Source organism: Acanthisitta chloris, unplaced genomic scaffold, assembly GCF_000695815.1.
Source record: "Acanthisitta chloris isolate BGI_N310 unplaced genomic scaffold, ASM69581v1 scaffold11142, whole genome shotgun sequence".
Taxonomy (NCBI): domain Eukaryota; kingdom Metazoa; phylum Chordata; class Aves; order Passeriformes; family Acanthisittidae; genus Acanthisitta; species Acanthisitta chloris.
In genome coordinates this window covers 36203-49237 of record NW_008659928.1, presented here as the reverse complement: position 1 = coordinate 49237, position 13035 = coordinate 36203, and the positions used below count along the sequence as shown (strand labels likewise).

At 51.1% G+C, this 13035-nt stretch overlaps 2 protein-coding genes across 2 annotated transcripts in view; one reads left to right on the top strand and one right to left on the bottom strand.

Annotated features, from left to right (window-relative positions):
• SLC8B1 (solute carrier family 8 (sodium/lithium/calcium exchanger), member B1) overlaps positions 1-2538 on the top strand; it is a gene marked incomplete at its 5' end in the record, with an annotated part of 3989 nt that extends 1451 nt beyond the window's left edge. The window contains 7 exons of the mRNA XM_009069609.1: positions 174-304; positions 501-642; positions 1039-1160; positions 1358-1511; positions 1601-1681; positions 2187-2251; positions 2341-2538. Coding sequence (XP_009067857.1) covers positions 174-304; positions 501-642; positions 1039-1160; positions 1358-1511; positions 1601-1681; positions 2187-2251; positions 2341-2538 — 893 coding nt within the window. The remainder of the gene's footprint in view (positions 1-173; positions 305-500; positions 643-1038; positions 1161-1357; positions 1512-1600; positions 1682-2186; positions 2252-2340) is intronic.
• Positions 2539-6883: 4345 nt separating this feature from the next.
• TPCN1 (two pore segment channel 1) overlaps positions 6884-13035 on the bottom strand; it is a 41800-nt gene continuing 35648 nt past the window's right edge. The window contains exons 20-27 of the mRNA XM_009069608.1: positions 12690-12779; positions 11862-11977; positions 11132-11178; positions 10525-10593; positions 10012-10096; positions 9463-9599; positions 8167-8247; positions 6884-7006 (exon numbers count right to left, since the gene is read on the bottom strand). Coding sequence (XP_009067856.1) covers positions 6884-7006; positions 8167-8247; positions 9463-9599; positions 10012-10096; positions 10525-10593; positions 11132-11178; positions 11862-11977; positions 12690-12779 — 748 coding nt within the window. The remainder of the gene's footprint in view (positions 7007-8166; positions 8248-9462; positions 9600-10011; positions 10097-10524; positions 10594-11131; positions 11179-11861; positions 11978-12689; positions 12780-13035) is intronic.

Below are 13035 nucleotides of genomic sequence, written 5' to 3'. Positions count from 1 at the left end.
TGTTGTTCCTGTGAGCATGGGGCTCTGCCACTGGGGGTCCCAGAGACCCTCAGCATGCTGCATGTGTGACTGAACCCGTGGGACAGCCACGGCTGGGTGCTGCCCTGGGGCAGGGGGATCTCTGGCAGGGCTGGGAGCTCTCCACCCCACTCAATTGCCATGTCCCCTCACAGGTGAGGAGTACCGGCCCCTGCTCCCCTCCCGGGAGACCTCCCTGCGCATCCTCACCACTGCCCTCAGCCCCTTGGACTATCGCAAGTGGAGGAGGAAGCCTTGGTACTGGCGGCTCCTCAAGGCCTTCAAGGTGAGTGGGGGGATAGGAGCCAGGAGGAGGTCCCCACAAGGCATCCCTGTCTCTGCTGGCCCCTGGGGTTGTCACCCTGGGCTTTGCAATGGGAATAGTGGGACAAAGGCAGGTAGGTTGGGGATGTGTCATGGGGTACCTCCTGGGGTGTCCCAGCTTGGGGATCCCCATCCCCACTACTGGCTGCTCCTCCCAGATGCCTGTGGAGCTAGTGCTGCTTCTCACTGTTCCCATCGTGGACCCTGACAAGGACGACCTGAACTGGAAGAGACCTCTTAACTGCCTGCACATCCTCACCAGCCCCCTGCTCTGCATCCTCACCCTGAAGTCGGGTGCCTGTAAGAGCCTGGGGCAGCCCCAGCACCCAAGAAGGGATGGGACTGAGATGGCCACCAAAGCTCTGGAGAGTGTAGGAGCCCTGTGGAGCTGATTCCCTGTTCTGGGGAGGGAGGATGGGCAGTGAAGAGACAAACTGGAGACCTAGTTTGCAGCTGATTTGCAGTTGGATGCACTCTCACAGGGGTGGGGGTTTGGGTTCCCCAGCATCCAGGGCCTGGGGGGGAAATGGGGCAGGCCTGGTCTGCCTGGGGAAACTGAGGCACTGAAGGGAGAAGCCGTATTGTGAGGGCTTTGGGTAGTCAGTGGCTTTAGGGTACAAGGCTTTACCTCCTACCTTGAGCCTGGTCCGATCCTGCCCCAGCCACTCTGATGTCTCCTGTCCCCATCACATGCAGATGGGCTGTACCAGATCCAGGGCATCTTCCCAGTCTGGGGACTGGTCACACTGTTTGGCTCTCTCCTGGCCATCATCATCTTCATCACCACAAGCAACGAGGAGCCACCCAAGTATCACTGTGTAAGGTTCCCCCAGCCCTGAATGCCCACACTGGGGATCAGCCCAACCTGCTCCAGACTAGGCTGGGGGTCCTGGGGGCAGAGCAGGAGCTAGGACCTTCTTCCTGGTCCCTGATGTCCCCAGAAGATCCCAGCCTGCCTGGCTGTGCAGGATCCCATGGGATGCACCCAGGGACCAGGTTACTTCTCTTCTGGCAGGTATTTGCCTTCCTTGGGTTTTTGGCCAGTGCCATGTGGATCAATGCTGCGGCCACAGAGCTGGTGAACATTCTGAGGACCCTTGGCATCATCTTCCAGCTGAGCAACACCGTGCTGGGCTTGACACTACTGGCCTGGGGCAACAGCATCGGTGGTGAGGGCTCTGCTGTGCCCCAGTGCCGTCCTAAGTGCACCCTGGGGTGCCCCTGTGATCCCCCAAGGTCTCCTTTTCTCCTTCTGCAGACACCTTCTCTGACCTCACCATGGCACGGCAGGGCTATCCCCGCATGGCCTTCTCCGCCTGCTTCGGGGGCATCATCTTCAGTATCCTTTGGGTCGCTGGGCAAGGGCTGCCTCAGTTTCCCTGCTTATATCCCAGGGAAAGCCCCTGGTCCTGCAGGATCCATCCCAGAGTCCCTGCAGTGTTAGCAACCTCCCTGGTGTCCTCATGGTGCAGGGGAACTGGTGAGATGGTTGTGAGCTGCAGGGATGGAGCCAGCATAACCCCACTTTGTCTCCATGGCTGTTCCAGTCCCAGCACGGTGGGAGTTTGGACTGGAATGTGGCAGATTTGGGACCTGGCAAAGGGAAGGAGGGGAAGAGGCTGCCTTCCTCCAGTACCTCCTCATACCTGGCTGAAGCCTCTTCTCCAGTGCTCAAGGTTGTGTTTACCACAAGGGAATACTTTGGGCCAGGCAACAGTCATGGGGTGCAGGAAGAAGGAGGAGGAGAAGGAAGACCAATGCTGTCCCCCTCCATGGGGCGGGAGGGATGTGGTTAGTGCTCCTGAGGTTTCCTGTGCTGTGTGTCCATCCTGAACGTGCCCCAGATATTCTGGTGGGTGTGGGACTTGGCTGCCTGCTGCAGATGACCAGTGGCCAGCTGGTGGTGAAGGTAAGGCAGCAGTGACATGGGGCGGGCACAGGTCAGGGTGGCAGTAGGACTCTGGTGTCACCCCACATCCTTCCCCTTCTCTCTGGCAGCTGGAGCCTGACAGCGTCCTGGTCTGGGTCCTGGCTGGGGCCCTGGGGCTGAGCCTGGTCTTCTCCTTCGTGTCAGTGCCAGTGCAGTGCTTCCAGCTGGGCAAGGCCTATGGCATCTGCCTTATCACCTACTACCTGGTCTTCCTCTGTGTGGCCCTGCTCACCGAGTTCAGGGTGATCCATCTCTCCACCCTGTGAGTGGCCCCAGATCATATCCGTTCCTGGATTTCACTCCCTCCCCACTGGATCAGGGCCTCGCTGTCCTCTTCCCTGTCCCTGCCAGGGGGACCAGGGCACCCTGACCCCAGTCGTGCTGCTGGAGGTGTCAGCCCAGTCCGCAGCCCTCCCTCTTTGGAGGGATTGGCTGTGCTTTGGGGAAGGAGCAACTGGAGTCATTAGCCACATCCTCTTCTTGCTCTGTTTAATCTGTGCAACTCAAGGCAGCTCTGGGCAGGAGTGAGGTTGAGACTTTAGCTACCTCCAGTCCCAGAGGCAGAGGATGGGGCATCTCTGGCTTAGGGGCACAAGAGGAGAGGCTTTACCTTCCCTACCATTGCACCTGCCCCTTTCTTCACCTCCACCCAGCTGCTCTGGGACAGGGCTGGGGCAGTCATACTACATGGGGTGACTCTGCTAAGGTCCAAGCACACATTTGTCCTAGTGAAGGACACACCGTGCTGGCACTGTGGGGCTGAAAGAGCACCTGGGGCAGAGACAGCTGGGGTGAAGGAGACAATGCTCCAGGGCCATGCTGGGTTTTGTACAAGCAAAGCCTGAGGAAAAACAAACACCAAACCAAGGGAGGCTGGTTTCCCTTACTTTTTTTAGTTATGTTTTTCAACCTGAGTTTAAAATGCTACTTTCTTCTTCCTCCTGGGGTGAGCTGAGCTGCAGAAAAGGTCTTGCAGATTTCCACCCATAGTGTTAGCCTCTGGCAGGAGTAGTTTTAGGCACTGTAAAAAAATTTGCAATAAAAAACCCAAACAAACCCAACCTTGACTTTTGTTTGCTGTGAGGGTGATTTCTTCTGCTCTGTGCTGCTGTGACGCACAGCCAGGGCTGAGCCAGCAGCAGCTGAGGGGCCAGGAGTGACACTGGATCACCCAGGGCAGTTTGCCCCAGGGGCTGAGGAAGTGGTTTCTGCTGGGTTCACCAAGCAGCGGATGTCCCAGCAGCAGTCACATGTGTCACAGTCACAGCACGGGTGGTGAGGAGCACTGCTCAGCCCATGAGGACAGGAACACTGGTGAGGCTGCCCAGAGTCCCAGGGAAAAGCCCATGGTCCCAGGGGAGTGGAGTGGGTGGGCTGGTGCTTCTGCTCCCACCCAGTCAGAGGGTGTGCAGGACACAGGCTGGAAGGCAGAGTGCTGTTACAGAGAAGAGCCACATTGCTCCCCATGGCAGAAAGGGCTGTTGTGCAAGCAACACAACCGCTGGACCTGGTTCCCTCTCCCTTCTGGGACTGTCAACAGCCTCCCAGAGCATTTCTCCTTTTTCTAACCATGGGTTTCACAAAAAATAACGCTCCCTGTGCCTGCAGCTATTGGCTCTGCCCAGAATCTTCTCACGTTACCAGCAGCTGCCGGAATTGTCTGGGACACAACCCCCCACTTCCTTCCACACAGCAGGGCTAAAGCAATCAAAACCGCAGCCACCGTACCAAAACAGAGGCACAGGGGCAAACACTCCTGACCTTAACCCTGCTTTGGGGTGGCTTTAAATAACAAGTTTGAAAGCATTCTCTTAATGTTTAGGGAAAAACCTGGCAGAGGGGAAGTTTAGGCTTTGCAGTGTCCTGGAGCAGGAATTCAGAGCAGCTCAGCAGGGCATACACGCAAAACATTCCCAACACAAGCACTTGCCACTGGAGAGGGCAGGCAGTGTTCCTCTTCAAACTCTGGAAGTACTTCAGCTTGGCCCAACCCCACCCTCTGGAATAACACGGGAAGGAGGAAAGGAAGCTGCTGCCTTTACAAAGCCGAGGATGCTTTTTATTAGTGCGCTTGAAAAAATCTAGAGAACATTTGACAGACATGTCCATAAAATCGTTTTTATAAACAAAACACCATACAAAATCCTGCAGTGCTTCCTCCCGTGCTCCCTACAAAATGATTGTCTCCATCGTTAGTCTGTGTGTCGGGGAGGGGTGGGGGGAGAGGAGGATAAATAGAAGGGGATGCCCCGTACTCAAACTTTGTTTCCTTCCAAAGTCATATGGAAGAAGCAAACTCCTGCCACCCTCCTTGGTTTACAAAAATAATGAACACAGTGGGGGCAGATCAACACCTCGGCATGAAGCCACAGTGGCAGCACCTGTGCCCTGACCCCCAGCCCAAAGCCCTCCAGAGTGCCCTGTTATTGCATAGCAGGTCAGTGCTCCCCTCAGTACAGCTTAAAGCCACAGCTCCCTTCACACCCAGGAAACACTTCAAAAAAGTCACTTGACAGCCCTGCCAGGAGAAATAGGCTGTAGGGGAATGTGGAGATTAAACACAGCCACATTTTTTCCTCCCTAACTTTCACAATGCTCATTCATCCTGCACACAACTTAAAACTCAATAAACACCATCTCCTGCAGCCCCAGGACTAATCTGGATAAACCTCCCAGGCTGTGACTCCAGACTGTGAGAGCAACAACTGCACTGCTCCTTAATTTGTGGTCAAAATTATGGTTTGGAAAACAGCCCTTTAAGGTCCTTCACGGTTCAGCTCAGAAGTAGTTTCATACCTGCAAGTATCCAGAAAGGAAACAAAGAGTTGTCCTGAGGCACCCAGGGAATTTGGCAAGGGTTGGGAGCAGCCTCTGGTGTTTGTGCTGCCTGGCCAGCTGCTCACCCACTCCTTCCATCCTGTAGCCCAAATGCTCCCACTGTGCTATGCAGGGAGAGGTTTCCAGAAGCAGATCTGTCTTGCCTACTTCTTAAAGTCTCATCCATCCATAAAATGCTGAGCTGCCCAGGTAGGATTAGCCCTCTCCTGTTGTCCTTGTGCCACATGGTGAGGCTACCAAGGAAAAGACAGGGATGTGGGATAAAGGGAATGGGAACACAGATCTCCCACTGCCTGATGTACCTGATGGAAGGAGAAAGCCTCTCCAGCAAACTCTGCTCTTAGTCAAAACCTGAGGAAAGATCAAACAGTAAGAGGTGAGTAGAACCTCTCAGCTGACAGGTACTTCTAGCCCTCAGCATTTTGTGCTGACAGGGAAAGGAGGGACTTGAAGAGACAGGTTCAAATGAAACATGAGCGATGATGCAACCTGCCATGATCACAGAACAAATGTGGCAGAGCTGGAAAGGGATCCCTTTTCGCCTTCCTCCCCATCCCTCAGCTACCAGGTCTGGCAGCTTCCCTGCCAGCTGCAGAAAAGCAGACAGGTGAGAAGAGTCATAGTCTTCCACATTCCTCCTGTATCCAAAATCCAGGGGAACGGTAAAGCTCTTCAGTGGATTTTCCCAAGATCCGACTCAGTCCGTGTTTGCCAACCTGAGGAACATTTCTGCAAGGGTGAGAGCCACACTGCTGTGCTGGGACTCACCTGTACAGAGCAATCCCTGGGCTGAGGATTAACCAGCAGGACTATTTGATTCCCATGAGCAGTCCCTAACCCAGAGCCAGGCAGAGAAAAGCCAGACTGAGCTGCAAAACCTTCCATTCTTCCTCCTAGTCATTGATCTGAGCTAAGGACCAGCCAGAGGTTTGCCCTTTGCAGAGCAGGTGGCCAAGTGGCAGAGGCCAACAGCCATGTCATGCTGCAGAATCCTCCTCCCTGAACAGGGACAGGAGATTTGGGGTTTGCAGAGGTGACCCCAACCCCAGGCAGTGCCATGGGCAGGACTGACCAGCAGCAATGCAGATACTGGATAGTTACAGCAGAGACAGGGTTCATGTCCCTAAACTCCTGTCCCACCTATGGTCATAACATGATGAGGTGCTGGCCCTCCGTTCTGCCTCAGAACTGTTCAAGGACAGCTAAATTCAATAATCAGAGCTGGAGCGACTACAGGGAGTGCATCTAGGTGTGCTAAAAAGGAGGGGGAAGGCAGTCTGCTCTTCCAAAAGTGCTGAGATTTCACACCACCTCCCCTTTCTTTGCATAGGGAAGGCGGAGAAGAAAAACTCATTCCCTGATCTTTTATTCCTAGGTTTATGGTACCCTTTAAGCAAAAGGGATCTTCAAAAAGGGCCAAAGTTTTAATATTAAGCAGGTGGCTCTGGCAAATTCCCTGCTGTTAATGGATTACACATCCCTTTCCCCAAGGTCTGTTAGTGGTAAGACAAGCAGCAGGCTGCAGCCTGGGAAGTGGCTCAGAGGGACAAGGTCTCTGCTCTGTCTGAGATGTTCACTCTGTGCTGAGCATGGCCAACATGCTCCACCTGTGTGTAGCATCCTTACACAGAGTCCCCTCTGGGTTTTCACCCACTGCTGGGGAAGAGATTCGAACCCTAAAACACTGACAGATCTATATACATCTTCCCAAAATATACGCTGTGAAGGAATACTCTAGGTTATTGCATAGAAGGCGGCTCGCGTCAGCTAGGCCTAAATGACAGTCTGGGAGCGTTGTCGGAGGTTCAGGGGCTTCAGAGAGCTGGTGGAAGCAGATGCAGGCTCCTGCAATGGTGTCTGCGATTCCTCTTTTCTGGAGTGCTCCTCATACCATTCCTGCAACCGGAGATCAAACACACAGGGATCAGGCTCTGCCCCACATTGGCCTCATAACCCCTGAAGAGCCTTCAGTCACTCTGCCATGTGAGGGCACATTTGTTCAGGCATAGAGGGCTCTTTCCAGAGCCCTGGTTACAGTCTAAACTCCTGGAACAACCCAGCTGACTGCAGCATGAATGTGATGGATGCAGCAAGCAAACCAAAGCAAGGAAACATCCCTCTCTCAGGACATCCCTCCTGAGTGTCTAGGGCTCTAGGATCGATGTCCCCATGATGTTTGGGATTCGCAGAGCTGCTCCTCATCCTGGGCAGCACCCAGGGTGTTACAGTATGTCACATCCCTGAATCAGAGACAAGCAGATCAGGCAGGGAGATTCTCTGCAGATCACCCAGCTCCATGGTAAACATGTTCATTTTCCTTAGGGAGACTGAAGACAACCCCAGGCTGTCTTGTCCCAGGGACAAAGGACAGATTCAAATGGTTACAAGATTAATTCTTTCAGTACTAATCATTACATTAGCCCATGACCTTCAACTACCTTTGGCAGGACACTGCCCAAATCCATGGCAGACAGCTCCTGATCATGGAGGGCACTAGCAGGAAGGTGCTATACAATCTAGATAATCAGCTGTCTATTTGTTTCCCACAGCTCAGGCAGCTATTCTGGAGGCAAACCAGGCAGCAGTGCCCACATTATGCACTGCCTGGGAGAACCCTTGGCTTCTGTGTCAGACAGACACGCCTAAGCCCAAACATAACCACATTCCAGAGGTTTAACAACCCTGTGCTCAGCAGTCAAGCCCCAGGCAGCACCACGCATGTGCTCACAGCCCCAGCAGACAGCTGGGGAGCTCAGGTAAGCTCAGCCAACTGAGATGCCTACGCAGTCACCAAGCATGGGGTGACTTGGCTGACTCACCTGCACAGCTGAGCACCTGGACCCACTGAGGAGGCTCTGACATGCTCTGTGGTTTACCAAAGGCCCTCAGTGCAAGAATAGATCTATCTGAGCTAGAATTCATAGATTCCTAGCCTTCTCACAGCCTGGTTCTCGGAGGAAGGCAGTCTCCAGTGTTTAAAAGGATGGTTTGTTATTCTAGGCAATGTTCTGCTCACCACAGAGACTTGCTGATATCTCCAGTTCAGGCCCACATACCTGTATCTCCTCCTCATACATCTTCATACTCAAATCACTCTTGGTCCTTGATCTGCGTCCCAGAAACACGGTTGACATTTGCTACAGTGTTGGGGGAAGGAGGAGGAAAAAAAAAAACCAACAAAAAAAGACATTAATCAGTCACTGAGCAGCTCATAGGATCAGTACTGGAACTTCAGGTATCGTTCATGTGGACACCCATCATCCACTCAGGCTATTCTGGACTCCTTTTTGTCATGGAGAAAAGGCATTTTAGGTGCTGCACATCACCTAAACAAATGCAGACAGCAACTGCAGCCAAGACAAATCATGCTGAGCAGATCCCCAAAGACTACAGATAGTGATGTAGCTCAGATAAGATTTGTCTGTCCGTGGTGCTTAATTTAGCCAGATGAATATGGTATCAGTGCCTGGAACAAGGCGGGAACCCAAGCTTCCCATTAACATCTCATCTAAGAACAATTTCAGGTCCCACTTGCCTAGATCACAGCATTTGCTACATTGGGCTGGACCCCTGAAATCATGTAAGCAGAGAACTGAAGTCACATGAATTATACGAATAGGATTGAGCAGCAAAAGAAACCTCAGGTCTGGCATCATCACTGCAAGGCTGTGGATGACCTCCTCCTTCATGGTCTTGAAATTTGCTTCTGACCAGTATCTCCATCTCTATTCTGAGTTCTGTCTGTCAACAAGGGCTCAGCCTGTAACTACCAAGCCAACCAAAGCAAATAAAGGTCACCTGAGAGGCTGCAACACCTGCCCTTTGCCATGGTGATACAGGAATCTAACGGCTATTATTAAAACCACTTAAGCTCTTCTCAGATGCATGAGACAACAGTTCTGAGATAAGAGCTCATTTTCCCAATTGTTCATCCTGCAGTGCCATGGAGAAAGAAGGACCTGGAATCGATACCATCATATTGCTGCATAATGCTCCAGCACTGTACAAGCCAAAGTGCATGATGGCACAGAGAGAAAGAGAGGCAGGAGAATTACAAGACTATTGCTTCCTCAGATGAAAAATAAATATACCTTTTTCCAGTCAGCTCTAAGGGAAGTTTGCAGACAACAGGGAGGAGCCAGCACAGTCAAGGCTGTTCAAAGAGCTGGGGAAACTCAGCTGCTCCTTTTCTAGAGCAGCAACAATTTGTGATGCTGCAGAGTCCTTCCAGTAGCTCAGCTCTCAACACCACAAATGCACATGCACTTTCTGTTTTCAATCAGCAAAAGGCATTTGTGGCCCTGGCACACCTCCCTCCCCTGGTGCTGAGAACTTGCAGTATTTCCTCTTACCCCATATTTGTCCATCTGCAAAACGATCTTCTGCAGCTGAGCTGTTTCTGCGGCAGCTGAATTCCTCTTGTACAGCTCGATTATGCCAACCACTTCCTCCTTGGAGATCTCCTTCTCTAGCACAATGCCATTATCTTCTGGAGAGACAAAAACCAGAAAAAAAGTCTTCAAGATGAGCATTGCATCATTAGCTGCTCTGATAACCCTGGAAGGCAAAGCTTAAAGCACACAGGACTAAGCCAGAGGTCAGGCACAGTCTGTACCTGCCTTTGTAACTAGAACATCTATGTCCCTGTCCCCCCAAGAAGGCAGGGAAGAAGTTAACTAGTGTGTAGGGCCAGCAAACTTTCTGGCCCAAACTATTCTCTCAACTTTTAAAAACATCAAGCTCATCAGTAATGTAAAACCCACAAATCATCTATTTCTTTGCTGGCAAATAACCACACAAAAATATCTGTCTCTACTGGCCAATCCCATTTTCTGCTCCAGACATAAGGCACCAGGGAGAGAAGACACAACATTGTAGGTCACCCAGCCCTGAGTTCTGACCTTCTGAATCTTGGTTCTTCCGAGTGTAGTTCATGCGGAAGACAAAAGCATCCAAAATAAAAGCCACGATGATTGTCATCACCACCTGGGAGAGGACATGAACAGAAGAGGATCAGGAGGCTGCTGCTGGGGCCTTCTTCCAGCCCAATTCAATGAGACACTGAGCATTTGGTCTGTGCTTCAACTCCGTGTTCCCCCATGGCAGAGGGGCCACACATGTCACACATCCCCCTGTGAGGAAACTGCTAAAAGTCAACCTCAATGGGGACAGAACAGAACTCCTGTGGTGCTCTGGTCCCTATCCCAGGCTCAGACCTGTGCAGCATCAGCTTTGTCAGTGCACAGAAATTCAAGTTTCTGCAAGTGATGTGGACTTAGACCTGTTTCTGGAAGATGTTTATGTAGAAGAGAAAAGCTGTCCTCATGCAGGGATGGAAGCTTCCTCTGGAACACAGTAAAACCTCCCCTCCTCATCCCTACTAGCTGATACATGAAGCATGTCCAGACACCTACCATGGTCACAATATAGAAGATCATGAAGTAAAGACGGCTCCAGTGAGTAGTTTGGGATGTCACCCCTTCCTAAAGAGGGGAGGGAAGAAGTCAGCAGTGCACAAAAGAAGGGAGAGTCACTGTTAGCTGCTTGCCAACAGGCATAAAGCAGCAGAGACACTCTCTCATTTGTGGTTCCAGTTGGCCTCAGGTATTGCCTGTGCAATGCTCAATGCCCCAACTGGTCCTCGGAGCTAAGCTGTCCCTCAAGCTAAAAACTGAGGCTCCTACATGCAAACACACAGAATATTCAAAGTTTGTAGTTGTGAGAGCCATTATGCCATGAGAACACAGATTGGACATCAGGGTGACAAGCTGGAACACAGAGTGACTTCATTTGTCCAGACTAAAATCTGGCCTGAAGGCTCACAAGAAAATGAGCCCAGCAGCATGCCAGAGGTCAAATGCCACCCAACAATCAGGACCAAAAGGTGTCCGGCAACAAGAAGTGACAATGTTGGGCCCATTCCAATCACCATGGGAAGAAAGCAGTGGTGGTGTGGAAGATCTAGCTGAACTGGCAGAGTCTCTGCTGTCTGGACACACAGGGCAGCTGAGGTTCACTCACCATGATGATGTACCAGTCATTGACAACTGTCAGCTCAAACAATGTGACTGTACAAAAGAGAGAAAACATACAGAGAGTTGCTTGATCCATCCTGACCCATTTTACAGTGATTTTTAGGCACCAAAGTTTCAATACAGCCAGTAAATCTGGAGTCAGAACACAGACTCTCACCACTGCAATGACTTCAGACCAAGGGGATCAAACCCACAGAACCTGCAGCATGGCTTCATCTGTATTTCTTAAAGGAATCATAAGCAGACTTGACTTTCTTCACCAGAGAGCATGGAGACCTCTGAAATCTCCAGGAGATAAGCATTATGCTCACACATTAAGAAAAATCATGGAGAGTAATCAACACATTCAAATTGTTCTCCATCAGTGGGTTTAATGAAATGTATCAGTATCACTGTTGGTTCTTTAGAAGGGCAGTGACTTAAAGCCCTCCTTAAACACCTTTGGAAGTCTGGTCTGATCTCATCACATCAGCCAGAACAGATCTGATGACTTCATGCTGGCTTTTAAGAGACATCTGCTTACCTTGCAAAACGGTCATGGCACAATTAGTCAGCTGGAGTTCTCCAGACAGAAAGAGCAAGATGCTGAGTGTTTGAGGTGCATTAGTAGCACTCCCTGGGAGAGTCCCATGCTCACAGGAGCATTACAGCATTACAGAGCCATCCCACTTTGCAGGAACACAGAATAGTCTTTGCTATGGATAAAGTGCCCTTACCAAAGCTGTTCAAAATGTTGTCAAAGTTGTTGAGATAGTAGTAACCTTCCTCCACAACTGTCTTGTTGCCAACTGTGTGATTCACCCAGCGGTAGGAATCTGCAACGGTGCTTGTGCTGGTTGGAGAAACCAGGACAAAGAATCAGCAGAGACTGGAAAAGCAAGGAAAATCTCAAGGGTTATAAATACCAAAGCCCCTAGAAGGTATTGAGCAGGATGGCAGTTTCTACCTCTGGCCAACACTTGCGTTTTCCTCTGAAAGAAAACCATTCTCCTTCACAGCTCAGCACAAGCCCAAGGAGCACATGGAGCATTTGTAAATATTCGGCAAATATTATACCAGAGAAACTGAGAGTTCGAGTTAGACTCCTTGGCTCACATCCTTAAAGCTTGGTCTGCCATCATTTAAGATGAAAGGAGCATAGAACAGCTTAGCTTTCAAGAACAGGTGAATTTATCTTGATACAAAGGGAGGTCTGAATATCTAATACCCCTGGACAAGCAATTTTGGCACCACAGAAACATAGAATGATTGAGGCGGGAAGGGACCTTAAAGATCATCTACTGCTAAGCCCTCTACAATGCACAGGGACACCTCCCACTAGACCAGGTTGTTCAGAGCCCTGTCCAGCCTGGCCTTAAACACTTCCAGGGATGGGACAAAAGATGTGAAGTGTCTCCTGGATTTTTGCCACCTGTTGCCTTAGCTACAAAACCCCATTCAACCCCTCTGGCCCCTTTTCCACGGGGAAATAGAGCTGCCAGAGCTCACTGCTGCTGGCTGAGCACCAAAACCACTGCTGGGGGGGATGGATTTGGGGTACTCACTTGCAGCAGTTTGGGTAGACCACGCCAGCAAAGAACTCCATGCCAACAATGGCAAAGCAATAGTAGAAGATCAGCAGGGTTAAACCCAGGCTGGAGACAAAAACAGAAAGAGTACTGTGCTACTGAAGAGTTTCTAAGGCAGAGAAACACAAAATCCCAGGCTGGTTGCTCTGGAAGGAATTTCCAACGGATGGGAAGCAGCACTGAAAACCCCAGGCCACCCTCCCTGCTGCTGTGGCTCTGCAGTTCTTTGCCCACTCTCATTCAGTAAGTCCTTGGACAAGGAGCTTGCCACTCGCTGAAGAGAGAAACTAAAGAGTAGCCTGGAATCCCTCCCAGTCTGTCC